This window comes from Oryx dammah, unplaced genomic scaffold, assembly GCF_014754425.2.
Source record: "Oryx dammah isolate SB20612 unplaced genomic scaffold, SCBI_Odam_1.1 HiC_scaffold_23, whole genome shotgun sequence".
Taxonomy (NCBI): domain Eukaryota; kingdom Metazoa; phylum Chordata; class Mammalia; order Artiodactyla; family Bovidae; genus Oryx; species Oryx dammah.
This window is the reverse complement of record NW_024070207.1, coordinates 14,997,791-15,024,736: the sequence shown is the minus strand read 5'-3', so window position 1 is coordinate 15,024,736 and position 26,946 is coordinate 14,997,791. Positions and strand designations below refer to the sequence as shown.

Genomic DNA, 26,946 nt, shown 5'->3' with positions numbered 1-26,946 from the left:
TTCAAAGGTAGTGTGGCTGTATTTATCCATTTACCTTAGTTTCTAAGTGTAAAATATCAGCTGAAATGCTTGAGTTCCCCCTCTCAGCTATTCTAGTAAACAAATAAGAAATATTATAGGTTTTATTACTTCTTATCTGCTGCTTTAAAAATCTGTGTTGGAGACTCTTGTTTCAGAGTCCAAACTTTACAGAAATTATGACACTTTCAGCTTTCTGGGGTAACTTGTCTTAAATATAAAAACAGAAATTTTAAGAGATAAGAATCTACGACCAAAGTAGAGTAGGACATTAAAAGCAACCATCTGGTAAATTCAGGCTAAACACAAAGTCTCTCCGTTTTGCTTGAACCATCTAGAGGTCTGTATCATCTCTCTGCTTTATTTTGCCTATGGAAACCTGACCTAAACTAAACAACTATTCTATATCATTAAGTTGTCCAGGAAAATGAAAGTTTAAATATATGTCAGACAAGTTACAGCACCTGGTGCAATTCAGTAGTGATTGTCTCCTCCAGAGAGCTTCAGTACTGGAACAAGTTTTAGAACTGAGGAGATTTGGTTAACCCATGTAAAGGAAAAAACATTCTTCAAGCCATACATTCTCCCTGTTCACAAATACTAATATTGCCACATCCTATCCCACTGTAGGAAACATACAAAGTAAAATCAATCCCTCTATGAAACATTTCATTACATCTCTAGTTCCATTCTGCTGCAATCAAATAACACACTTTGGATACAAATAATCAGCATTCCTAAACTTTCACAGCAGTTGTCTAAAATTATTTTCATGCTTGTTTTTTTTTTATATACATTGATAACTCCTAGGGCTTCTCTCCTAGAGAATAATGTCGTTAACACAAAGTATTGCTTATTTGAGTGCTGCATAACATTTAACAAGTACAGATGCCTTCTTATAGTTTGTTGATATGAGAATAAATTGAGTTCTGCCTTCAAAATAGCAGAGAAGCTTAGATATGTGCATTTGTTTAAAAGAAGGTTAGAAGTGATCATGGTGAGATGTGTGTGTCAATATCTCCCTTCTCATCTGCACTACAGACCTCCTTATGTCAAATTTACACATCTTTCAAAACAGAAGAGAATGTAGTTTAAAAGTAATGGTTTTTCATCAGTAGACTGGGGGAAATTTGCAACAAATATGACAAAGTTTTAATATCTTTATTATGTAAACAAATCACACATTATAAGAAAAAAAAAACACTAAGAATCCAACAACTAAGGAAGGCAAAGGACACAAAAAGACACTTTACAGAAGATAATCTATTGTCCACAAATACATGTAAAAGTTTTAAATTCTCACTAGTATAAAATATTGCAAGTTAAAAAAAAAACATGGAATACCATTTCACCCATCTTATCAGTGATTTTATTTAAAAAAGCAATATACAACTCTGGCAATCAGTGTGGTGACAAGGTAAACTGATATATTTTTGAAAAACAATACATGAGATAGAGGTTCATATATTTTACCTCAGTAATTCCACTCCTCGGTTTCTACCCAAGAGAATAATTCTCAACATTAAAAAAAAAATTATAGGTTCCAAGATGTTCACTGCAACATTATTTCTAATATTGGAAAAAATGAAAACAATCTAAATACCTCAAACAGGGGGATGATTAACTACATTAATATACAATTGCCTAGAATATTTTACTGCATTTTAAATGATGTTTAGGCTAATCTATAATCATATGGGCAAATGTTATCATGTAAAGTTAAAAAAAAGATAAAATATTATATACATTGTAAGCATACCACTCTATGATAAAATTCTATAAAGACATGAGGATTTTTAAATCTACTCTCAGTATTTCCCAAATATTCAACATTCAGTTTAATGTATTTCAGTACATTTGAAAATGTCAATTTTTTTTTTTTTACTCAAAGCACTTTCAAATGCACTGCTTTGTTTTCAAAATACCTCTATCTAAAGCAAAACCCGGTGCTTGTAAAGGCTTATGAAATATTATAACACCTATCATAAAAATCTCAAATGATTCTATTAATTATCATTTTGGTTATAAGAGTAGGGAATCTTCTATATAATGTGACCAAGCAGCCGAAAAGTGGGTAGCAGCTCCAGTCAGAGTTCTGTCAGCATCCACTCTCCTCCTACCTCAGCCCCTGTCAGAAATCACGGCTGCTCCTAGCACCTGTGAATATACTGTGTTTATAAACTGGTGGCAGCGGAGGGAATGATAATGGTTGTTTTTTTGTTTTGAGATAGCCAAAACCAAATCTTTTTTTTTTTTTTTCTCAAAATGGGAGCACCAAAAAGGAGCCATTCATCCAAATGTGTTTACTCTGTTTCTAACAGAGAACAAATTCTTAAGAGGGCAGGGTTGGGGGTTATTTTTTATCATGTATACCTTGCCTGGTTTACTGTTAGATTTTATAAATAATACACTTTGCAGCATCTACCCAAGGACAAAGGTGAACTGACATTCCATTCTTTTAGAAATACCACATCCCACCCTCCCTCTCCAAAATCCCTCTTTGCAACTGTGGTCACTCCTTTGACATTTTAATGTAACATCAACCCATTGCCACCCTTAGGAAGCTGAAATCCTAGTAAGAGAGAGCGGGATAGAGAGAAACTGAGAAACATTTCAGGAGGTTGCACTTACACTCCACATTCAGCAGTTTGTCCAGAAAAAGAGGAGGCAATAGTTCTTATTTTTGTGGTGTCAAGCTGTACACTGAGATTCAGCAAAAAGCTTCCTTTCTTGATGCGAGGAATGTGAAATATATTCTAGGATATGTGTTAAGTATGATCCTTTGTTCTAGGTATGAGCTTTTCTTTTTCTAAAGTTTTTCGGTCTCGATCAAGCAAAGGGAAACAAAATTATTTTGAAATTCTCTTAAAGGCGCCTTTCAAAGCCTCTCCCACGGGAAAAGATCACCACAGCTCAACACTGCTGTATTTGAGTAAGAATCGAGTCCGATTTTTTTTTCAACATGGCTGTATACTTTGCAGGCCCCCAAATTTGCTTTCATAGTCAGCATTAATCAAACAGCCGGAACCACCCTCTTTAGCCAACCCACGTTTCGTGGGCTAAAAACGCACCCTGATGAAAGAGGAGGCTCATTTTGAAAACCTCGCTGTTATTTGCGTGCCCCACACTCGCGGGCTTTTATCAGGACTGGAGCAGGCTCGCGAGTGCCTGCAGCGCGGTGGGCGGCAGGTCTGAGGGCCCCGGTCGTTAACACGTTTCCAGGGGTTGCCCACACTTTCTCCCGAGAGTCTCGGCTCGCCGGGCGCGGTGGGAACTAGTGGACCAGACTGTGACAGAAAGAGAGAATTTATGTGAGGGACGAGAAGAAGAGAGGGCGCCCGACAGGGTCCCCGGGTCAGTGTGGCTCGGGGAGTTGCACGAATTTATCAGTACTATTAACAGCTATTTGCAGAGGGTTGTTTACCGCCGAACGCGCGACAACCGTACAGCGGAGCCCACTCCGCGCCCCAAGCCACGCCCCCTTGCCCCCCAGCACCCCTCCTGCCCCCCAAGCTAATTAATTCGAGGCGGTCTGCTGCTAGGCCCTCCCATTGGCTCCCACCCCATCCAATGAGAATCTTGCAACAGTTTCACCTGGCTTCTACTTCCCAAATAAACAAACAAGCCGTCCCGGGACCCGGCCAGCTCTCCTCCCGGGCGCCGCCCGAGACCGTTGTGCTCCGCCCCCTCCCGCCACCTCTCGCCCCCTCCAACCAATGGAGCCCGGCCGTGGTACCCCGGCCCCGCCGCGGTCTCCGGCTGCTCTCTCTTCCGCCCCTCTCGAACTTCTTCCGATACTCCCCCAACCCCCAGTCCGTGCCTCCTTGGAGTCCCCGTTAGGACCAGCGTGGCCAGGGTTCCCGCCTCCTCCCGTGGGTCCTCCCGAGACCCACAGGCCGGGAGATTCTCCCAGAGGGTCTAGGAGGGGTTGGAGGCGGCCCCACCTCTCGGGCCGGCCACCCCCTCCCTCGCACACCTCTGCTGGCGGCGGCTCGCGCCCCTCTGCTGAGCTTGTAGCAGGAGCCGCAGCGGCCGCCGCGTGAGGCAGCGGTCACGTGTTGTTTTGCCCGCCGCCGCGCGCTTGGAGTGGAGTGGGCGGGGGCGCGGGCCTAGGCGGAGGGGGGGCGGGGCGGGCGGAGGGGGTAGACGGCCTCTTCCCCCAACTCTCCCGTCCCCGAGCCCCCCCTCCCTTTCGCTCACCTTAAAACCCTCGTGCATCACCATGGCTAGCTGCTCCTTCGCTCGCGACCAAGCGACAAGGAGACTGCGAGCTGCAGCAGCGGCAACAGCGGCGGCTCTAGCTGCGGCGGCGACCACCCCATTTCTTTCCTCGGGAACCCCCACCGCACCCATTGGGTCCGGGTCGTCTTGTCCGGGAGCCATGTGGCTCTCCACGGCCACTGGCTCCCGGTCAGACTCGGAGTCCGACGAGGAGGACCTTCCCGTCGGGGACGAAGTCTGCAAACGCGGCTACCTGCGGAAGCAGAAGCATGGGCGCTGGCGCTACTTCGTGCTCAAACTCGAGACCGCCGACGCCCCAGCTCGGCTGGAATACTACGAAAATGCCAGGAAGTTCCGGCACAGTGTCCGCACCGCGGCGGCTGCAGCGGCGGCGGCCGCCTCCGGCGCCACGGTCCCCGCGCTCATTGCACCGCGGCGCGTGATCACCCTGTACCAGTGCTTCTCGGTGAGCCAGCGGGCCGACGCAAGGTACCCACACCTCATCGCTCTTTTCACCCAAAACGAGTATTTCGCGATGGTGGCCGAGAATGAGTCGGAGCAAGAGAGCTGGTACTTGCTGCTCAGCCGCCTCATCCTCGAGAGCAAGCGCCGCCGCTGCGGCACGCTCGGCGCGCAGCCGGAGGGAGAGCCGGCCGCGCTAGCGGCTGCAGCGGCGGTGGAGCCACCCTTCTACAAAGATGTGTGGCAAGTAATAGTCAAACCCAGGGGGCTGGGGCACCGAAAAGAGCTGAGCGGCGTGTTCCGGCTCTGTCTTACCGACGAGGAGGTTCTGTTCGTGAGGTTAAATACAGAAGTGGCCAGCGTGGTCGTCCAGCTCCTGAGCATCCGTCGCTGTGGGCACTCGGAGCAGTATTTCTTCTTGGAAGTCGGTAGGTCCACCGTCATCGGTCCGGGGGAGCTCTGGATGCAAGTGGGTGACTGTGTGGTGGCCCAAAACATGCACGAGCTGTTTTTGGAGAAGATGAGAGCCTTGTGTGCAGACGAATACAGAGCCCGCTGCCGCAGCTACAGCATCAGCATCGGCGGCCACCTGTTAACCCTGCTGTCCGCTAGGAGGCACCTGGGCATGCTGCCGCTCGAGCCCGGCGGCTGGCTCCGAAGGTCCCGCTTTGAGCAGTTTTGCCACCTTTGGGCCATCGGTGACGGGGAAGACGAGATGCTCCTCGCCAGGCGCTACATAACACCTAGTGAGCCTGTGCCCCGCTCCAGACGAGGAAGACTACACCTGCCCAGAGGGCGCAGATCCAGGAGAGCGACTTCAGTGCCAGCCAGCTTTTTACGCCGCGCCGCACCCAGCCCTGTGAGCATCCTGTACCCTGCAGAAGCCCTCCACGACCGAGATCCCGTGTCTTCTGAAGCCTCTGGCTCTGGCAACTCAGGGGAAGAAGGCGGTCCTCAGGGCAAAGAGGATCAGGAAGAAAACGAAGGTGACTATATGCCCATGAACAACTGGGGCTCGGGAAATGGCCGGGGCTCAGGAAGTGGACAGGGTTCAAGTGGGCAAGGCTCCAGTAGCCAAAGCTCCGGGGGAAGTCAGTGCTCAGGCAGGGGGCATGGCTCCGGAGGTGGTCAGGGCTCAAGTAGCAGCCATGGCTCAAGTGGCAGCGGCTCCGGGGACCAGAGTGCAGGAGGAAACCAGTGCTCCGGGGACGGCCAGGGCACCGCTGGGCATGGCTCAAGCAGTGGCCAGGGAGCTGGAGGTGGGCATGGCTCAGGCCGTGGCCAGGGACCCGGAGATGGCCATGGCTCAGGCGGTGGCAAGAACTCCGGAGGGGGCAAAGGCTCAGGGAGTGGGAAGGGGCCCGAAGGCAATGGTGATCGTGGGAAATCTCTGAAGAAAAGATCCTACTTTGGCAAATTAACTCAAAGCAAGCAACAGCAAATGCCACCACCTCCACCCCCTCCACCCCCACCAGGTGCAGCAACTGGTGGGAAAGGGAAGTCTGGGGGAAGGTTCCGACTTTATTTTTGTGCAGACAGAGGGGCCACAAAAGAACGCAAAGAAGTGAAAGACACGCAGCCCCCAGAAGGTGCAGCTCGGGGTCCCCACAGAGCCAGAGCTTTTGATGAAGACGAGGATGATCCGTATGTGCCAATGAGGCCAGGCGTGGCTGCTCCTCTCGCAAGCTCCAGCGACTACATGCCCATGGCTCCTCAAAATGTCTCTGTGTCCAAAAAGCGCCACTCTCGATCACCTTTCGAAGATTCTAGAGGGTACATGATGATGTTTCCCAGAGTGAGCCCACCACCTGTGCCAAGTCCTCCAAAAGCACCTGATCCTGCTAAAGAGGATGACTCAAAGGACAATGACAGTGACAGTGACTATATGTTCATGGCCCCTGGAGCTGGTGCCATTCCTAAAAACCCCAGAAATCCTCAGGGAGGCTCTTCCTCCAAAAGTTGGAGCTCCTACTTCTCTCTGCCAAATCCTTTTCGGAGCTCCCCATTGGGACAGAGTGACCATAGTGAGTATGTACCAATGTTACCTGGAAAAATCCTAGGAAAGGGCCTAGAGAAGGAAGTCTCATCTAACAGAGGCCCCAAAGATACAGCTTCAAAGCCTTCAGTTGAAGGGTCTTTCTCAAAGCCTAGAGATGGGGGATCACCTTCCAAGCGTTCAGGTGATGGGCCCCCCAAGCACAAGGCTAAGAGACCTAATCGACTTCCTTTTATGACAAAAGGAAACAAAGTCAAGCCAAAACCACAAAAGCCCACACAGGAGCAGAGAGAAGCCGACAGCCCTAGGGGCTACGTCAACATTGACTTCCCTAAGAGAGGTTATAATATGCCAGATCCGTGTCTTCAAAGACTTCCAGGTGTGTGGGGCATAATTGCCAACCCCAGACAGTTTGCCTTTTCCAATTATGTGAATATTGAGTTCGGAGTGCCATTTCCAAATCCAGCAGACAACCTCTCAGATCTCTTCAGAGCTATCCCAGGTGCCAATCCCTTCTTTCTGGACGGTGCTACAGGGAGCAGTGCTAATAGGGAAGAAGGTGACTACATCGAAGTGATTTTCAACCCAGCGATGACACCAGCCGTGCCTTTTGCTGATAGTGCCATTCGCTACGATGCCGAAACTGGTCGCATCTATGTGGTCGACCCATTTTCTGAGTGCTGTATGAACATTTCTCTCTCCCCCAGCCGCTGCTCCGAACGACCACCTGTAGCGAGGCTGCTACTGCGAGAAGAGCTCGAGCGAAGGCGCCCACAAAGCCGTTCGCAAAGTTTCTTTGCAGCCGCTAGAGCCGCCATCTCTGCTTTCCCGACCGACAGCCTCGAGAGAGACCTATCCGCCTCCTTCGCCGCGGCCGCCGTGCCAACCTTAGCTCTCGGCCGGGCTTTAGCCGCCGCCTCCGCTTTGGTCGCGGCTCCCGGCATCGGCGCAGCAGCCGCCGGCCTCGAGGCCGCCGCTGGATTTGACTCCGCCTCCGTCCGCTGGTTCCTACCTGTTGCCGATGCTGCTGGTGCCGCGGTCAGGGGGGCCCAAGACGTTGCGGGTGGCTCGAACCCCAGAGCCCCAAACCCATCAGCAGACCTGGCCGGAGGTGAGAACCGAGCCGGTGGGGCTGCCGCTGCAGTCGCCGCTCCGCCTGGATCACCTGGCCGCGGCCGGGTGCCCAGACCCCCAGAACGAGAAGATTCTGACGAAGACGACACGTACGTGAGAATGGACTTTGCAAGACGTGACAACGGGAAGTTCGACTCTCCCCAAAGAGGTTGGTGATTTTTTAATTCATTTCCCTGAAGTTAGTGGTGATTCCTTAATAAATCGATGCACTCCCCCTGTTACAGTGTTAGGAGTATGCTTCATTCACTGGTGCTTATTTAGAATGGAAAGTAGAATTCTGTTTTAATCATTCATTCATGTGAATCATTATTATATTAAAACTTGGTTTAATATAGTAAGTTTATTTACCTGGAAAGCTCTGATTATCGATTAAACATTGGTTCTACTTTTTAGAAGTAGTTTAAACGTAAGGATGTGTAACATGTTTTCAGATAGCCTTTGATTTATGCAAACAGGACCTCGTCGTCCGTTGAATCCCATCAACTCATTTTCAAATCAACATGTCAAAGCTGCTTTTCTACAAATGACCACACTTAATTGCAGGACATTTAATAAGAGCACTGGATATTAAGCAGTAATAATCAACCGTTAACCTTTGCGGGTTGATGACCTTCTCCTCAGAAAATTACTTTTTAAAAAAGCAGTCATGGTTATGTTGGTTTGCTGAGATTTACCAAGAAGGTTGAATCTCAATTGTTAGTGTGAATGTCTGGCGGGAACCAAAGGTAAATAATCCAGAACAGGTAATTGAAAGAAGATGGTGTTTGACTCTGAAATGTGTTTTGGTGTTGATTTGTTTTGTTTTTACACAGGATACATTGCCGGAAACCTTGCGAGTTCCTTTTCTATGTCACTAATAGTGACAGGCAAGTCATCTGCTGTGCCATATTTTCTTCATGTAATTCTCCCCTGCCCCACCCCCGCCAAAAAGGGTATGGTGACAACACAATAATGGGTATGACTATTTGTTTGAAAGGTTTTAAAACCATTTAAAACATCTAATTGGTGCATCTTCTGGGCAATTCAGTAAAGCAGGATAGTAAGGCTAGGGGCAGACCTGACCCCAAGGGACAGCTTACCCTGGAAGAGTGAAAGTTTTTTTTAAAGGGTTACTTTTCCAAAGGAAGAAACAAGAAAGAATAGGATCTGTCAGACTTGGAAATAAGACGTCAAGTAAATCTGTTGTATACATCGTGCAGTGTTGTTATTAGTGTCCCTGGAGACATTCTTGAGAAACGATTTTAGGAGATGATGTCTCCATAGTCTCCACTGCCTCCCCTCTTTACTGATATGTGCTTCTTTTCCAGGGAAGAGAAGGGATGGACCCCAGCAGTTTTCATTCCAGTAGTCAGTTTAGTGAAGATTCTTGCTTTGCTTGCTTTGTGGAATGCTTTTGTGATTGGATCTCTGCCCACTGTGCTTGATCAGGCAGAACAAGTCGGGGACTGATCACAACAGTCAGCTAACAAGCTCCCTATTTAGTGCAGGTGTAGCCCTCCTCCCCTCTTTCCCCTGCTTTAGAAAACTTGCCTTACAGAAACTCATGTTTGTAGCATGGACACATTAAGGAGTGATCATTAAAACGACAAAAGGATGCTTTGGCATGCCAAAGGATTAAATTCAGGTCTCCTTTAAATTGTGAAGGCCCCCGCCCCCCCCCCACACATGCGTGGGCACTCACACGCAATCATCAGCACTAACAGAACCATGCATTTAAAATATACAATTCTGTTGCCAAGCATTTAATTCATACCAAGCTGTTCAAGAACAGATCTATTTTATTCTGTAAAGTACACCTGGAAATTGGTCTTAAGCCATTGTTTGAGCCTAACTGATATTGATGTGAGTGTTCCATAGCAATCTATGTCCCTGTGGTGCTCTGGAAAGGACAAGTTTTCATAGAGGTTTGTCTATATTTTCCACTACTCTTTGTTTCAGCAAAAATGAAAATTAGTGAAAATTTCTTGTTCCTTTAATAAATGCTGTCTTCCCAAATATTATCTAGATCATGAAATAATTAACATTTATTTTAGCATAGGTTACTGATTTATGAATAACTTCAAATAACTTTGTAGCTATTCTGGAGGCTAATGTTCCTTAAATGTGTTGTTCCTTGAGGAAATTCCTAACTTTATCCAGCAAGGAGGCTGTATCTCACAGGGACCTAAGTGCTTAGGTTAAAACAAGACAGCGAATGTGAAAGGACTTTGGGCCTTTAAAGTACTTTGCAAATATAAGATATTTTAATGTTGTCATTGGATTAACAAACATTGATGTTTCAATAATTTCAACAGGTGATTTAGTTTCTTGCAAAAATGATTGGTCCTGAGACTGATTAAGGCACATTATTTGCTGAGATATATAAAAGGAAAGATATATAGAAAGAAACTGAAGGAAATTACTTTTCCTACCAGCTTAATGCAAATTGATATGGTGGAATGTTGTCTGTGAATGGTTACGAACAAGCTGGCTGATTATGATCACTTTGTGACTATAAAGCTGTAGAATAGTTTTCACCCATTTCTGATCTTGCTTCACCTTCCTAACAAAATAGAAAAAAATCACTTTAGAGATAAGAAATATGCTTTGACAAAGGAACAGAGGCACAGTCTTCATTAGGAGTTAAGTATCTCTCAGGGTAATTTTAATTTTTGCAAATGTTTAAAACAGTGTCTGACAAATAGTAAGTGTTACACATGAATTATTATGCAACTAATGCAACTACTGTCATTGTTGTTACTGTTGTTATTATTATTACATTTAGAAAAAACACAAAGCTAAAGTTCTGTGTCCCCAAATCCCACTTTTAAGTTTTCTTAAAATGGTTTACATGCTTGTTCAGAATTGGCATTTTTATAGTTGTCATCTGTTTGTAACTTAAGAGAAATGAAGGGAGCCCATAAGGCAGTGAGACAGCTTTGTTCATATAACACAAAATTAACATGTAATCTCATTTACCCACAAGTCATATTGCATATAAGTAAGTACTTCAAAGCCATTTGTTTAAGACAATTGGAACCACCCAGAAATATAAACTGGACTTGACTTTTTAATAAATGAAATAATTTAAGAAGTGTGAAGTACTCAGATTTTAAACACATGGGTTATAAGTATTAGCATTCATAAGGAGAATGCAGTTTTTTTATATGGTTATTCTGGCTCTTGTTTATGAATGCGTTTTTACTTTTTTTTACTGTTGTATCTGATGTAGAATTCATAGTTTGAAGTTAGTTAAGGTTAAAAATATTCACTGATTTTCCATTCCAAAGATGAGAAGGTAAGAGCAGCTCTCAGAGGGGTGAGAGAATTGGCCAAATTAGTAATGTTATAATAGTACTTGGTATTAAAAAGCAAAAAAAAAAAAGCTGTATTAATTACCTTTTGAAATTTTAGTCCTTGTTATTAACACGAAGGAGGTATAAGCTTCTTTTCAGTGTACTACTGCCAAATCCTCTTGCTATAAATTATAGATGCTGAGAGCAAATTTTTTGTTTATTGGACTTATTTATTATACATTACTAGAGTTAAATCTCCACATAGCAGAGATTTCTCAGTCACCATTGTTGGGTCACTTATTTTAGACAACATTCATCCGCACCACAAAAAAAAAAGGACAGTTATTTGGAGTAGAGGTATTTGATCTGTAACAATTAAAGAGGATTTCATTCTATTAAAGTTAACTAAAGCTATTGGCAGTCATTATTTATGTGGATTCATTCTGTTTTTGAGTAATGCATCCCAGGTGATTTTGGAATTTTGGCTACTCACTAGCAAAGTATCCTCTTTAAACAAGGACTAGGACTTGAATATCACACATGCATCAATACTCAAACAAGATCTCTTGCTTTCTTTTCCTCCCCCTAATTCCCAGACATGAACTAAGAGGCTTCAGAGTCATTGACAGGAAATTATTTGCGAAACAAACTCTTTGAGTGACCCCCAAGTTTTCATGTTGAAATAGGTGAGGATAACCAGTGTGGAGAGAAATCAGGCATCTTGTGTGTGATTTAAAAGGGATCATTGTTAACTTGTTGATGGAGGAAATGCTTTACAGTTGCCTACTGCCTTATAATTTGCAAAGCATATTTACATTCATTATTTTACTGGGGGATAGTAGGCACTGGAACTGAAGCCGGTGTTAAGAACTTTCCCATTGTCAAACAGGTAAGTGGCAGAGCAGAAAATCAAATCTATACATATGATTTCAAGTCCAGTGCTCCACCCAGCATACCATACTGCCCTTTCATCAGATGTTCAATCTGCTATTTTCCTATTGATGAAGATTATGATATAGGCAAGGTTGGGGAAATTTCCAAGTCTTCTTGAATTTGATAGTATCCAATTTGCTTGTAAGTAATTCATTCAGAGTGTTATAATTGTGAGTCATCCCCCAGAGATTGGATCATTTTCATTACATTGAACTGTTTATAGCTTTGTTATAAAAGAATATAACTTGTATTGGAATTGAAGGTTTTAAATCTGATTGCAGGAGGAGTTTGCTCATCTTTACCTCCCAAACACAAATACTCTGTGTATCTATTTGGATTTCACAGAAACACTGAAAGGAATGAAAGGGGTGCATTCACTAAACTTCTGTTAATGGTCCTTTCCTTAAGTAAAGTCACCTGTGTGTGGTTTTTCCAAATAATCCATTGACATTTACCAGTTATTGCCAAAAGTCTTTCAATTCCTTTTTGTCCACATGTATAAAATCTGATATTCTAGTCGGCACCATTATGGTGCAAACAAAAAACAGAATAAGATGAGACAGGTGGGAAAAAAAGCATTGTAGTAAGAGATGCTCTTCATTTGTTTAAAACGCAAAATTCGCCCTTGGCAGTCAGGGAAGAAGATTTTAGAAGCCTTGAAAATCAAATCCTTTGCTAGGGACATAAAAATAAATTCATTTTGCTTAGCACCGTTTTTAAAAATGCTTTACGACTATGTAAAAATAGCTCAGACATTTTATAGGCATTATTGGAAAATAACTTTTGTGAAATGCTTAATTAAAGCCTGCAGTATGTTTTGTCTAAGAGGTGCTGCCAGGCTCGAAGATGTTGAAGATCATTTACTGGAAAACACTGCGTTGACCTGAGTGAGAAATGAGAGATGAAAAAGGCTACATTTTATAATAATGAAATGAATACAGCACACTCAGTTTTTACCACAACTATCAGATTGCTAATTTTAAGGCTACTGGTAAAAATTGCCAAGACAGTAGGTTCACCATATGACATTAAATGCATTCTCTAGCAATTCTGCATTGGTTATTGGTTGTTCAGCAACAGGTCTTAGATTTTCATCTTCTTTTTCAGCTGTTAGGCTGCACACTTGAGAAATAGGAATTTTAAAAGATTTTTTTAAATGTAGACCTATATTCTAGTTCAGATTTGCATTCTTTTAGAGGGTTCCTTACTATTTCTGACTAATTCCTTTTAGAATTAATGAAAATATGTACTGAAATATTTAATGAAATGAGAAAGTTTTTGCACTTTTCCTCTAGCTTCCTGACACCTCCTTTCTAATGGGTTGTTTTCTGTGAGTCTTACTCTTGATAATTTCAGGAAAACTTGCCTTTCCTGGCCTCTCTCTGGCAGTAAAGGTGAGGCCACTCTGGGAGTTCCACGAGGGAAGGGAGGCCCTCAGAGGGGAAGACTTCTTTCCTGAGAAGTTGCTGCTCCTAGTTCACAGCCTGTCTGTGTTCAGCTTACAGGAACAGCATCGTTTGCCTGCCCTGGTCTCACTTGTTGGCACAGAGGCAGCTGGGCTGGTGTTCAAAGCAGTTTTCATGGTTGGATTGACCACACTATGTTTGATGCTAGCCAGATCATCTGGATTTACTGAATATCCAATTCCCCATAAATTGTAGTCACTTTAGCTAGTTTTCACAATTTATATCATTTGCCTCTCTATGATTACTAATTTGTTACTTGTAGACTTGAAACTTAGAGAATATCAATGAAGACTGTCTCTAAATTCACCTTGAAAATGATTCACATCTGCACCCATGGTGCCTTTGAAAGTCTGACCAATAAATATGGTTTTAAACTCCTGCTGCTGCTTTTTCCTTTTTTTTGGCCACACCATGTGGCTTGTGGGATTTTAATTCCCTGACCAGCGATCGAACTTGTGCCCACGGCAATGAAAGCATGAAATGTTAACTACTGAACTACCAGGGAATTCCCACTCCTGCTTTTTCATAAGGTATGCCTCTGTCCTCACCCTCAGACCTCCCCAACCGTACCCACTACTGCCACCCATGAAGGACTTAATTGTGGCTGCGATTCTGACCATAGTTTCTACTGCCACCCTGGCCCTGTTATTACAGCTGCTTGAATTTAGGAGACCCTATTCTTACTGCTATGGCTTGAAGAGATCTTTTCCTGGAGTCTCATATTGAAACTTCAAACATGTCTCCCCACAGAAATGATGTTATACATGACTGTCGAGTGCAGTCAAAATTGTTCCCCTCTCAATTTGGGATCTGCTTGTGTGGACAAACCTACGAACCTGTCCACTATTTATTTATAACATTGTTTTCACAGGATAATTTATTTTGAGTTTCAAGTAAACAATGAGCCCTGGAATATGTCTTTTGTAAATCAGAGACTGCCTATATTAGAATTCTAGTAACTTGCATTCCTTAAGTCTTCAGTAACTAGGCAGCAGCATGAAGTGGCCTGAGTGTGTGTTGGGAGGTAGTGGAGAAGCTGACCTGCGATAAAAATCCTGCAACTGATCCCCAAATAGTTTGTATCCAGATAATCAAGACCTGAATGAGCATGCATAAGTGGTCCAGGGCCTGCCTTCAAATGGCAGATGTGAAGCACTTGAACTGACCTTTGAGGAGATGGAGGTTTACAAGCATCATTCATTTTCCTTAACAGATTCTTTTGAGTATTGCATCACAAAACCATTGCCAGTTTAGGGAGAAGCATATTTGAGCTGCTAATCTACGAAGGAGACAATGGTCAGTTATGATTGGTGTTGTAAAGACTGCTAAGTCACTTCACTCATGTCTGACTCTGTGTGACCCCATAGACGGCAGCCCACCAGGCTCCCTTGTCCCTGGGATTCTCCAGGCAAGAACACTGGAGTGGGTTGCCATTTCCTTCTCCAATGCATGAAAGTGAAAAGTGAAAGTGAAGTCGCTCAGTCGTGTCCGACTCTTAGCGACCCCATGGACTGCAGCCTACCAGGCTCCTTTGTCCATGGGATTTTCCAGGCAAGAGTGCTGGAGTGGGGTGCCATTGCCTTCTCCATTGTAAAGACTAGTGGCAGTTATTGCTAGTTTTCACCCTTGAGGTACAGCACTTCAATTAAGCTCTGTAGAGTGATCTTCCTATGTATTTACAGGGCATAGAAGATGTGATGATCTGTTTATTGGTGGAAAAAAATTACATATAAGCCAGAGGCAATGCTAAGTAATGTAACTGTATTATTATACACTCATCTTTGGGTTAAATGCTTCCATTTTCTGTTCGAGATCACCAGTCGACCATGGGGATGGATAGCATGTTGTCTAATAAAATTTTCAAAAGAACTTGAATTGTTTCTTTTGTTCTACGAAGATTGGAGGTAAGATAACTGAGGCCATGGGATTGGGAGAGTGGAAGAAGAGACTAACTGGATATATTGTTATTTGGGCTTCTCTGGGCAGGGGAACCACTGCTCTGTTGGACTTTAGGCAGTAATAGAAACATGTTTGAGATTCATATGAAGCGACCTGGAATGCCCTGGAGGAACTGCCTATGTTGCTCACCCTACACATTTGTGGGAGTATTGATGTCATGTGTGTTTTATCAGTATATTAAAGATTAATGGTCAGATTTATATAATTATAAAAACTGAGAAACATTTGCTGCATTTGTTTTTGAGAAGAAAATTATATCTGTCAGATTTGGGGGGCCACGAGTAGGAAAATGTTTTGACCCATCAGAGTCCATTGAGGTTTTCTCCCTTTTGGAGAAGGGGTGAAATTAACTTGCCACTAAAAAGACTTTTGCTTAATCAGAAAGTTAGAATACCTGATACAGTAATTATTTATAACCCATCAGTCTCAAGTGGAAGTAATACATCAAAATCAGATCACGTTATTAAAAGCATTGCCATTTACCTTCCTGGTGGTGAAATGATATAAAAATGAACAGGAAACAGAACTCAGATGTGACTGTCAGCCCTTTGATTCATTTTGCAGACTGTTTCTGATGGAGTGTTAATCCCAAATTGCTTTCCTTTGCCAGCCAGCAAGCTTCTGGGTTATTTCTTATGGTGTTCTTTGAAATGTTCTTGGGCAATGTAAACTCATTTTAATATTGACCTAAGTAAAACAGGATTATACAGGTAAATCTGTGGCTCAAGTTCCCATAATGCATTTCAAAAGCAAATTATTTTTGGATTATCTTGTTTTTGATAGCATTATTTCTTTCTACTGGCATGGCTAATCAAGAGTTGATGAATATATTTTGTAAAGTAAACTTGAAATCACACCATTATTTGCTAGGTTTTAGTATGTTATCAAGCATTCACTCAATGCTGGTGTGTAGGTGTTACAGGAAAGCAATTGAAATATGAATCAAATTTTTATTAGAACCCTTGTCACTTTTAAGAAAGTAAAGAAAGAAAGCTTTAATAGGAACAAATGCCCCTAATTTCATGCTTAGTGTAATGTTGTTGGGGTAGTCAGATGGAGCTTAATTTGTATGTTTCTAGGAAAACACTTGTGAAATACAGGGAGTAGTAAGAAATCTCCTTTAAAGCATATTCAGTATACTATGTATGAACGTTTTTATATTAAAGCAAACCAAATTAGGTACAGTACCTTTATCTTAAACTTCTGTTAAAAACCTCTAGCTGACAGTAGCTTCAAAATTCTGTAATGCTGCTGCTGCTGCTGCTGCTGCTGCTAAGTCGCTTCAGTCGTGTCCTACTCTGTGTGACCCCATAGACGGCAGCCCACCAGGTTCCCCCATCCCTGCGATTCTCCAGGCAAGAATACTGGAGTGGGTTGCCATTTTCTTCTCCAATGCAGGAAAGTGAAAAGTGAAAGTGAAGTTGCTCAGTCGTGTCCGACTCTTAGCGACCCCATGGACTACAGTCCACCAGGCTCCTCCATCCATGGGATTTTCCAGGCAAGAGTACTGGAGTGGCATGCCATTGCCTTCTCCGTCTGTAATGCTAGTAGTCTAATTTTGCAGCAGATAACTGAGCATAGACCATCATGGTTAACCTCTACTGATCACACCTTTCATCCTATGTCAACTTGATAAATACATAGAATCTAAAATTTCCTAAGCCCACTGCTGATAGGCAAACAATATCTTTCCTAATCTATGGTGTTAATTAAAAATTTTTTCACGTGGAGGAACAGCCCTATAGAGTAAATCATGATGGATGGCCATAAGTAGGTGGGAGGGGAGTGGAGAGCTTTGATGCTTCATGGAGATGCAAGTGGTTACATTTTGAAAACCTCTGATGAAAGACTGAATAGTTAACATGTTCAGTTCAGTCGCTCAGTCAGGTCCGGCTCTTTGTGACCCCTGTTTTAATACAAGATCTTGTACTTGCAGCCTACTTTGGGGAATGCTTTCCATGGATTCTTTTAGGTCAGCTATCATGAAATGGAATATTTGGTTCTTCGATGTGACCTGGTCTTAACACATCCCATAATCAATTTGCTGACCATTTATCCCCATCCCTTCTGCAATCCAGCACCTTCTTCAGTATACTGGACACCCTTCCTCTGCCCCACTCCCAATTATGTACCCTCTCAATAAGCAAAAGGCCAAGAGAGTAATACCAGAACTACTACTACTCCTTTTTTTTTTTTTTTAGACGGAGATTTCATTCAAATCTCCTTTGCAGGTATGGCCTTGTTCTTTTAGATGAAATCCTGGTGGCTCAGACAGTAAAAGAATCATCTTGCAGTGCAGGAGACTTGGGTTTGATCCTTGGGTCGGGAAGATCCCCTGGAGAAGGTAATGGCAACCCACTCCAGTGTTCTTGCCTGGAGAATTCCATGGACGGGGAGCCTCGTGGGCTATAGTCCATGGGGTCGCAGAGTCAGACACGAGTGACTAACACTTTAGTGACTGAATCTGGAGACTAGCACCAAGGCTGTGCTTGAATCGTTTGACTCATGCCACATAATTTGGTGAAGGCATAATCAAACATGAGAGAAGAAAAAGCTTCTCTTTGTCCACCCAATGCCGGGCTGACTTGCTGGCCTCACTGGGAGAAAGCAGAGCAGTGCATGTGCATTGACAAAGCTGCTATCCACTGGAAAATTCAGAGTGGAGCCTGGGGGCAAAAGGAGTAACTGCCCTTAGGTCTTTGTGGGGCTTGTGCTGGTGTTTGTCATAGGCATCCAGCCTAGTTACCTATGTCCTTGCCAAGGAAGTGTCCTCAATATGGTTCTCAAAACTACTAGTTCAATTTTGTTTTAGAACAGGGTGGGGGTAAAAGTGCTTCACAGTTTAATCCTGAAAGTAACATTTATTCTGTCATCTTTTTTTTTTCCCTAGAGTGATGACGTTGCTGCACAAAATTTAGAAGAAACGTGACGCTTATGGAATTTCATCTGTGTCTACTCCAGATCTGCCTAAAAGAGAATTCACAGGCTTCTGTATAGCAAATGACCTGAATTTCTAAAAGCCTACAAGTAGATGCTGGCAGTCTAATAATCTTAACACAGATCATTCTTAGTTCTGCCTTATAGACCCAGTGATTCTGAATTAAGAAATTCACTCTACTTTGTTTTTATTTTCTAATCTCCCTCCCGAATGGGTCATTTTGAAAGGAAACAAATGTATAAAAGTGAACATCTCACAACTTGCTCCTTCTTAAGAATGTTACTGACCTATGTATAAATGTGGCCAATATCAATTTTACTAATGTATAATAGTTAGATTTAGTTTTGAAGTTGAAAACCCTTGAAATAAGAGGAGATAAAGAAGGTTATGTTCTTGAGAAGGTAGGTATGATCTGGAATCTTTCTGAGTAGTATATACAAAACTTTTCTTGATCAAAGACTTAAACCTCAACTGGACTGATATCTGGATGGGACATTTCTAATATTTTAAATGCAGGACCAAAGGGCAGATTATCTCAGTTTTGTTCATGAACAGAACTGCAACTTTCTGTCCACATTCACTGTTAACTGATATCTTGACTGAACTTTGCCAACGTTATAAAGACAGAACTGGAGAACAGAGGATCTGTTTCTTCATATGCAATACTGTGATGTTCTGCTTGCAAATCGATTGGACATTTCCAAAACCATTATTTTTTAAAAAAATTTAAAACCTACATTTTCCCCCTAAATGAAGCAAAGTTCTTCAGAAAGTCTCTTCACAAAGACCCCCCTCTGCCACTCTGGGCCTCCCCCTTTCACCCTCCATTCTCCCCCTCTTTCTGATTCTTTCCTTGACACACTTTCCCTCCTATGCCCAGGGCTCCTATAAAGAGATCAGTTTCCCATATTCAAGAAATTAGTGTGTACAAATCAGTATTCTGACCGAAACTTAAGCCAAAAGGAACCTCTTATAAGGTTTTGTTTCCCTTTGGATAACAAGACTATATAAGATGAACAGAATTTAAAAAAAAAGAATCAGAGCAAGCTCCCCCTTCCTATTTTTGCTTGTCTCTGATGGAAACTGAATTAAGATTTTAGGAACCTGGACCTTTGAGAACATGACACTAACAGGTGGTGATCACAGAGGAAAGGTACAAAGGTCTTGAAGCTTGCTTAGAGCTTTGTTACGTGGTGGCACACAAATCACAACTTGTTGTACCATCACTGGCAAACCTCATCACCGATGGGTGTGAGTGTCTGTAATAACTGTGTGAGTGCTAACGTGTGTGCACACATTTGTGTACCTGTGTACATGTGATTGTAGATGTACCTGTTGTGCGTAACTCTGTTTTTAAAAAAAATTGCTTCGCATTTGATGTGCAACTTTGAAGTAGTGTGATATTTACCTGAAGTTTTCTGCCACTCGGTTTTGATGTCTTTGAACGTGTACTTCTGTCTTCAAGCAGGCTTCTAGTACATGTGTTGCTACACTAACTTTTCTGAAAAACCGAGTTGACTTCTATTATTTTTCCTTGCCTATCAACCAAGGGGATGGGGTGGGGGCTCTTTTATTGTTTGTTCCCTTGTGAGTGGTGCTGAGGAGAGGATGTGGCTGCAGTACCAATCGCTACTCCAGCTACTGGTCACTGCTAGGGCATCAGTCTCACCAGTTCCTTCAGACTCTTCGCTTTTCCAACCTAATCAAAGAAATGCAGTGTGGCTTTTGCTCATTATGGTGACAATGCAGTCTTCAGGCAGCCTTTCTCAAGCCTTCTCTCCCCATTTTATTTTCAAGTTAAGTCATAATTGTTCAGAATTGTGGAAAGGAAAGATGATTAGGGGGGGAATGTTCTCTTGCTTTATTGCATATTAGGTTCAGAGGCTGCCAACAGACAGGGTACAGCACAGATGTAACACTTGCTGAATAAATGAAGGGGAAACCTCATACACAACCGTACACATAGTAACAGGTACAAATAGTCACAGGTACAGCATAACAAATATGCAATCTTTTGACACAACTTCTTAGTTTACAGACACAACTAATTTATTCAGTATTGTGCTGGAAGAATCTTTTTAGAGTCAGTGTACCAACATATCACTTACCTTTCAGCTACGAGTTTATGCTGCTGTTAAGAAAAACCAATGATGGAACGATTTTTTGTGACCTCTCCACTTCATTTGGTATCAGACATAGTAAACTTGTTCAGTAAAAACTAAAATGTTCCAGTTCCAACAGCTCATTACATTTGCTCTTTCTGCTTTCACAGATCTGCTTTGAGTTGCTCTGGCTTTGTCTTCCTTTGTAAATACTCTTCTATTCTTTTTTTCTTTGTAAACATCTCATTTGCAGTTTTGGGAGACAACCTTGCAACTCTGTATAGTGTTTATATATATATCTCACTTGCCTTTCCATAGAGCTACTCGCAATAAATGTGTTCATGAATGTTATTTGTGTGGAGATTCATTTTTTTAATGAATACTGTTATCTCTACCTGTTGTTTAGTCGCTCAGTCATGTGCAACTCTTTTGCGACCCCATAGACCAGAGCCCACCAGCCTCCTCTGTCCATGGGATTTCCCAGGCAAGAATATGGGAATGGGTTGCCATTTTCTTCTCCAGGGGACCTACCTGACCCAGGGATTGAACCCTTATCTCCTGCGTCTCCTTCATTGCAGGTGGATTCTTGACCACTGCTCCACCCGGAAAGCTTGTTGCTTCCACTACTTCATTTTAAATATATTTTTTTCTGCCCCATTAAGAATTGACTGCATTTTTCAGAATAAAGCAGTTAGGATAACTGAGGGTTTGGGTTAAAATTACTATGCCTCAAAACTGGAGGCTTTTTAATAGTTAATACCTCAAGTCTTCATTCTCCAAATGTGGAGGTAATGCCACGTGGCACCTGGGATCTTAGTTGCCTGACCAGAGATTGAACTTGTGTCTCCTGCAGTGGAAGCACAGACTGCCAGGGAAGTCCCCAGTGTAGAACTTGAATTTTCATGTCAATTCTAATAATGTATGAATCCTAAGTAGAAGAGACAGGTCAATAAGGTTAAGGTAATCAGTTACAGTTTTTTTTCATCTTCTCTTGTTACTTACTCATGCCCTTTAAATGACTCTCTTTTCATTTACTTATTTTTAACCACTGGGAAGGCAAATATGAGTACATGGAAAATACACCAATAAACAGGCAGGAAACATTTCTGCATCGATGAATGAATTGAATGTGAAGAATATATTAGCACATTTATTGTCAGCCTAATCGGAAGCCAAAGGTTTAAAGGAACACTAGACAAATGATTACCTCCTTGCTTGCTCAAGGATTAGTGCGGGAAAGGGGAGGGGATTGGTGGAGTCGGGTGGACTACAGGGTAGGAAGCAGTTCCCACATCATATGCATAATCTACAAGCTACATGGCTTGTGTTTGTGGACAGTCAAGTTCAATGTACAGCTTGACTTGATGTACCTGAGAAGTTGTGTGTAAAAGAATATCACCGTGGGGATGCGTAGTTCGACTGCCTTTATCATTAGAAACTGTCCACAACAGAGATTATCTTAAAAATATGTAGTTAAAATATGTATCTGTGTATGCATGTGTGCTAAGTCGTGTCCAACTCTGTGCAACCCTATAGACTCTAGCCCACCAGGCTCCTCTGTCCACAGGATTTTCCAGGTGAGAATACTGGAGTGGGTTGCCATTTCCTTCTCCAGGGGATCTTCCCAACCCAGGGATGGAACCCATGTCTCTTAAGTCTCCTGCATTGACAGGCAAGTTCTTTACCACTGGGAAGCTGTTTGTGGGCATGCATGCATGCTGAGTCGCTTCAGTCAAGTCTGACTCTCTGAGACCCTATGGACTGTAGTCCGCCAGGGTCCTCTGTCCATGGGACTCTCCAAGCAAGAATACTGGAGTGGATTGTCATTTACTACTCCAGGAGATATTCCTGACCCAGGGATCAAACCCATGTCTCCTGCGTTGGCAGGCAGGTTCTTGACCACTAGGGCCACCCGGGAAGCCCAGGTATGTATGTACATGTATGTGCACATATATACACATCTACATAGATATATATGAACTCTAATCCTCTCTTCAAGCGAGACAATCTGTATTTATCATGACATAGCCCAGATATATATATATATATATATATATATATATATGTATATATTTCATCCCAAACAGCCCCTCAGAAACAGGCACATCTGTGCTTTTTAGTCTATATAATCATTGTATACTCATTTGGTGATTCACATTTTAATGGAACTTGGATTCATGGAACAGTAGGCATAGTCAGTGTGGCTGCTTTGACAATCAGCAGAACTTGACAGCTGGAAAGATTTGCATTGAAGAGTATGTGAACAGAACTTCAGCGTATCCACTCCCTTAATCACATACAGCAGCTACGTGCTCACTATAGAATGTGAAGGGATACTGTTTCTTTAAAGCATAAAACCTATTCAGAAGACTTGTCAGGTAAAACATGCCTAAGTACGCACTAGTTAAGCACCTCCAGTGACTGCTTAGAAAAATATTACTAGGTGCTAATTGACCCCAAAGGGCATCTTGGAAATACACCAAAATGCTTTTTTTAAAAATGTTTTGAACTCAAAGGCAGAACCTGGCAAATGTGAGTATGGCTATATGGGTAAATCAAATCATGGCCCCTAATTTATAAAATGTGCAAAAGAAATTATGCAAAATTAATGCACAGAATGAGGCTAAACTGTATTCTGTTTTAGAAAAACCAATACATTTTTCCTTTAAGACATGCATTTTAATGGTTGCTGGTTTTCAGGCAGCTACCTTAAGTCCCAGTTTGCTGCTTAAGTGTACTTCAGAGATAAGAAATGCAACTGAGCTGTACAAAATGAGACAAATTTCCCTCCTGTCTCTTGTGAATGATAAATGCTAAAGCAATTAGGAACCACTGTTGCATGCTACATTGGAATTTGTCAGTAACATCAGCGCTGTGCTATATAAATGGGGAAAACTTATTTAGAATAAAGTCCTGAGAATTTAGCAGGAGACAACTGATGTAACTTAATATTAAACATTGGGTCCATCGAACTGAAACAGAAACAATCCCCTCCTTGACATTTCTTGTTTTGCTTTGTTTTTTTCTTTTTCTTTTTTTAAATAGAGGTGTAATTGACATATAACACCATGTTTCAGGTATACAATGTAATTATTCAACATTGACATACACTATTTCCATAATAAGTATAGTTACCATCTGTTGCCATACAAAGTTACAGATTTTTTTCTTGCCATGAGAACTTTTAAGATTTATTCTCTTAGCAACTTTCAAATCAGAACTACAGTACTGATTATAAGTCATCTGTAATGCTGTACATTACATCCTCATGATTTATTTTATAACTGGAAACTTGTACCTGTTGACCCCCTTCACTTATTTCACCCATCCTCCATCCTCTGCCCCCCAGTAACCACCTTTTTGTTTTCTATATCTCTGGATTTTGTTTTCTTTGTTCGTTTGTTTTGCTTTTCAGATTCTACATATAAGTGAGACCACCTGGCATTGTCTCTGACTTATTTCACTTGGCATAATACCCTCAAGGTTCATCCATGTTGCTGTAAATGGCAAGATTTTATTCTTTTTGTGACTGAGCAATATTCCATTGTACATATATACCACAACTTCTTTATTCATCCACTGATGGATACTTAGATTGTTTTCAAATCTTGACTATTTGGTCAATAATGTTGCAATGAACATAAGGGTGCATATATCTTTTCAAATTAGTATGAATTTTTTGGGTAAATACTAGAAGTGGAATTATTGGATTTTATGGTAGTTTTATCTTTAAGTTTTCTGAGGAACTTCCATGCATTTTTTTTAGTGGCTATACCGATTTATATTTCTACCAACAGTGACCTAAGGTTCTCTTTTCTTTACACCCTCACCAGCACTTGTTATTTCTTGGCTTTCTGATGATAGTCATTCTGACAAGTGTGAGGTAATCTATCATTTTTTTTTTGGATCTGCATTGACCTGATGATTAGTAATGTTGGGCATCTTTTAATGTACCCATTGACTGTCTTTTTTTGGAGGAAATGTCTATTCATATCCTCTGTGCATTTTAAATATCAGATTGTTTTTGGTTGTTTTTTGTTTGGTTGGTTTTTGTTTTGTTTGCTATTGAGTTGTGCAGTTTTTTATATTTTTGGATATTAATCTCTTATTAGATATATGATTTTCAAATATATTCTTTCATTCAGTAGGTTGCCTTTTCATTTTGTTAATGATTTGAGTTTTTAATCTCAGAATATGCATTATAAGGTGTTCTGTTTCACTGGCAGTTATCTGAAATATCAATTCAGTAACAGAATGAGCATGAAAACACTGAAATGGGAAGCAAATTCTTCAGTGTGTACAGAAAAAAGTGATGCCCACAGTTCATTCTATATTTCCATATTTGTAACTCCCAAGAAGTTTTTCGACATTTTTTGTGTTTTCTACAACATTTCAGGGAATTGAATGCACGTTTGCCATTTAAAATATATCTATGCTTAAACTTTTCTTATTGTTTTAACTTTCTCAGAAGCATTTTGGGAACCACCTTTCCAACCTTGCCTTTTTATTATGTTTTTTTTCCTCTTTATATGAAGATTATGCTCATTCTGGGATGACAGGAGGTATTGTTGATGGTGCTTAGTACTGAGAATTATAGCTAAATATCTCATATTACACAGTAGATATACTTCATATAAGATATAGAAACTGCAAAAACTTATTTTTTTGCAAGACTACCATGTCTTTTGTGGAAGAGCAACAATGACAATAGGTCAACATTCTAGTTGTCATGGGTTTCAGCTGGTTACTTTACATCTTAGAAAACTATAGTTGACTCTTGCTTTGTTTGTATAGAGTTGATATTCTGGAAATAGGTTTAGAACTACAGGGGATCTTAGACATGCTATAGACCAGGCCCTACCACCTTTCCAAATAATTCTCTTTTCATCCACTTTTTTCCCTTGGAGAAGTTATTTTAACCATCTTTCCTAGCTATTAAAGTCCTGATAAGAGGTCTAGTAGAATAGGATATAAGGATTGGGATTGGAAAGATTTCTTCTTAGTTTAGAGTTCTATGACACATGGTACATGAAAAAATTGACAGTTTTCTATGTAGGATTTGAAAGGAGGATTTTCACTTCTCCTTCCCTGTTTTCATACTCCTTACCCCCACTAAGAAATGTGTTCATTACACCAATGGTGCTCATAATATTTCACTTTGTGTAATCAGAGCCTAAAACCATTTTTGTTCTACTTTTCCCACTTATGGTAAAGTAAAACTCTGTATTACTAGAGTTAATGAGAATAATATCTGAAACTCCAATTGTTAAATCACAGCTGAGACAAAAGACTAGGCTATCCTAATACAAATATTCATAAGAGGTAACAGATGACCCTACATTTAAAGCCCTATGTGCTATATAGTAAACAAAATCCCCTACAAAGATCTAGGCCTGCTGTTGTAATGAATATTTACCCTGTGCTGGCACCAAGTAATTGCAAATAATAAGATATTAAGACTTCTACTTCTGGCCAAGGTGGACCATATTTAATCTCCCACCTGAACAACCAAAGAAAGAACCTCAGAATATGAAACAAGGGGCTTCAAGACACTACATATCAAGTAATAAAGAACAGTGATCCCTAAGAGGGGTGAAACAAACTTGATAAGACCTACATCTGCCCTGTCTCATTGCCTTCAGAACAATTTCAGGCCATGGTGCGGGGTCATGGATAATCTAAGCCAATTCCTTGAATTAAAGATATGGACCTCTAACTCCAAGGAGGCCAATGTGGCTATGATTCATGGGATAGATAAAAGATGAAGAAGATCCAAATTATTAAAATCAGATATAAAGGGGAGGCATTACTACTAATGTTACAGAGATTAAAATGACTATAAAAGAATGTGTGTTTTTCACTCAGTCATGTCTGACTCTTTGCAACCCCATGGACGATGGCCTGCCAGACTCCTCTGTCTACGGAATTTTCCAGGCAAGGATACTGGAATGGGTTGCCATTTCCTTCTCCAGGGGATCTTCCCAACCCAGGGATCGAACCCAGGTCTCTTGCACTGCAGGCAGACGTTTTACCATCTGAGCTACTAGGGAAGCCCATCTATAAAAGAATACTATGAGCAATTGTATGTGAATAAATTAGACACGTTAATTGGAACAAACCTACTTCTAGAACACAAACCACCAAAACTGACAATAAATAATGAAAAAACTGAATAGATACAACAAATAAAAAGATAGAACAATTAACTTTAAAACTTTGAACAAGATAACTGGTGAATTCTACAAAATATATAAAGAAGAATTAATACCAATCATTCACAAAATCCGCCCCCCCCAAATTGAAGAGGCAAAACTTTTCAACTCATTCCATGAGGCTAAAACTTCAAAGATACCAAAGAAGAGACATATGATGAAAAAAACTACAGAGCAATATTCCTTATGAATATAGACCAAAAAAAAAAAAAAACCCTCAAAAAAGAACA

The 26,946-nt window shown here is 41.7% G+C and overlaps 1 protein-coding gene across 1 annotated transcript; it reads left to right on the top strand.

Moving 5' to 3' along the window:
• Positions 1 to 4,240: 4,240 nt before the first annotated feature.
• On the top strand, positions 4,241 to 7,987 carry IRS4 (insulin receptor substrate 4). The gene has a single exon (XM_040265060.1). The coding sequence runs from the start codon at positions 4,241 to 4,243 to the stop codon at positions 7,985 to 7,987; it is 3,747 nt and encodes a 1,248-aa protein (XP_040120994.1).
• Positions 7,988 to 26,946: the final 18,959 nt, after the last annotated feature.

Bases quoted from the DNA above. Each gene is read 5' to 3' on its own strand.
- IRS4 (XM_040265060.1), top strand. From the start codon at position 4,241: ATGGCTAGCTGCTCCTTCGCTCGCGACCAAGCGACAAGGAGACTGCGA.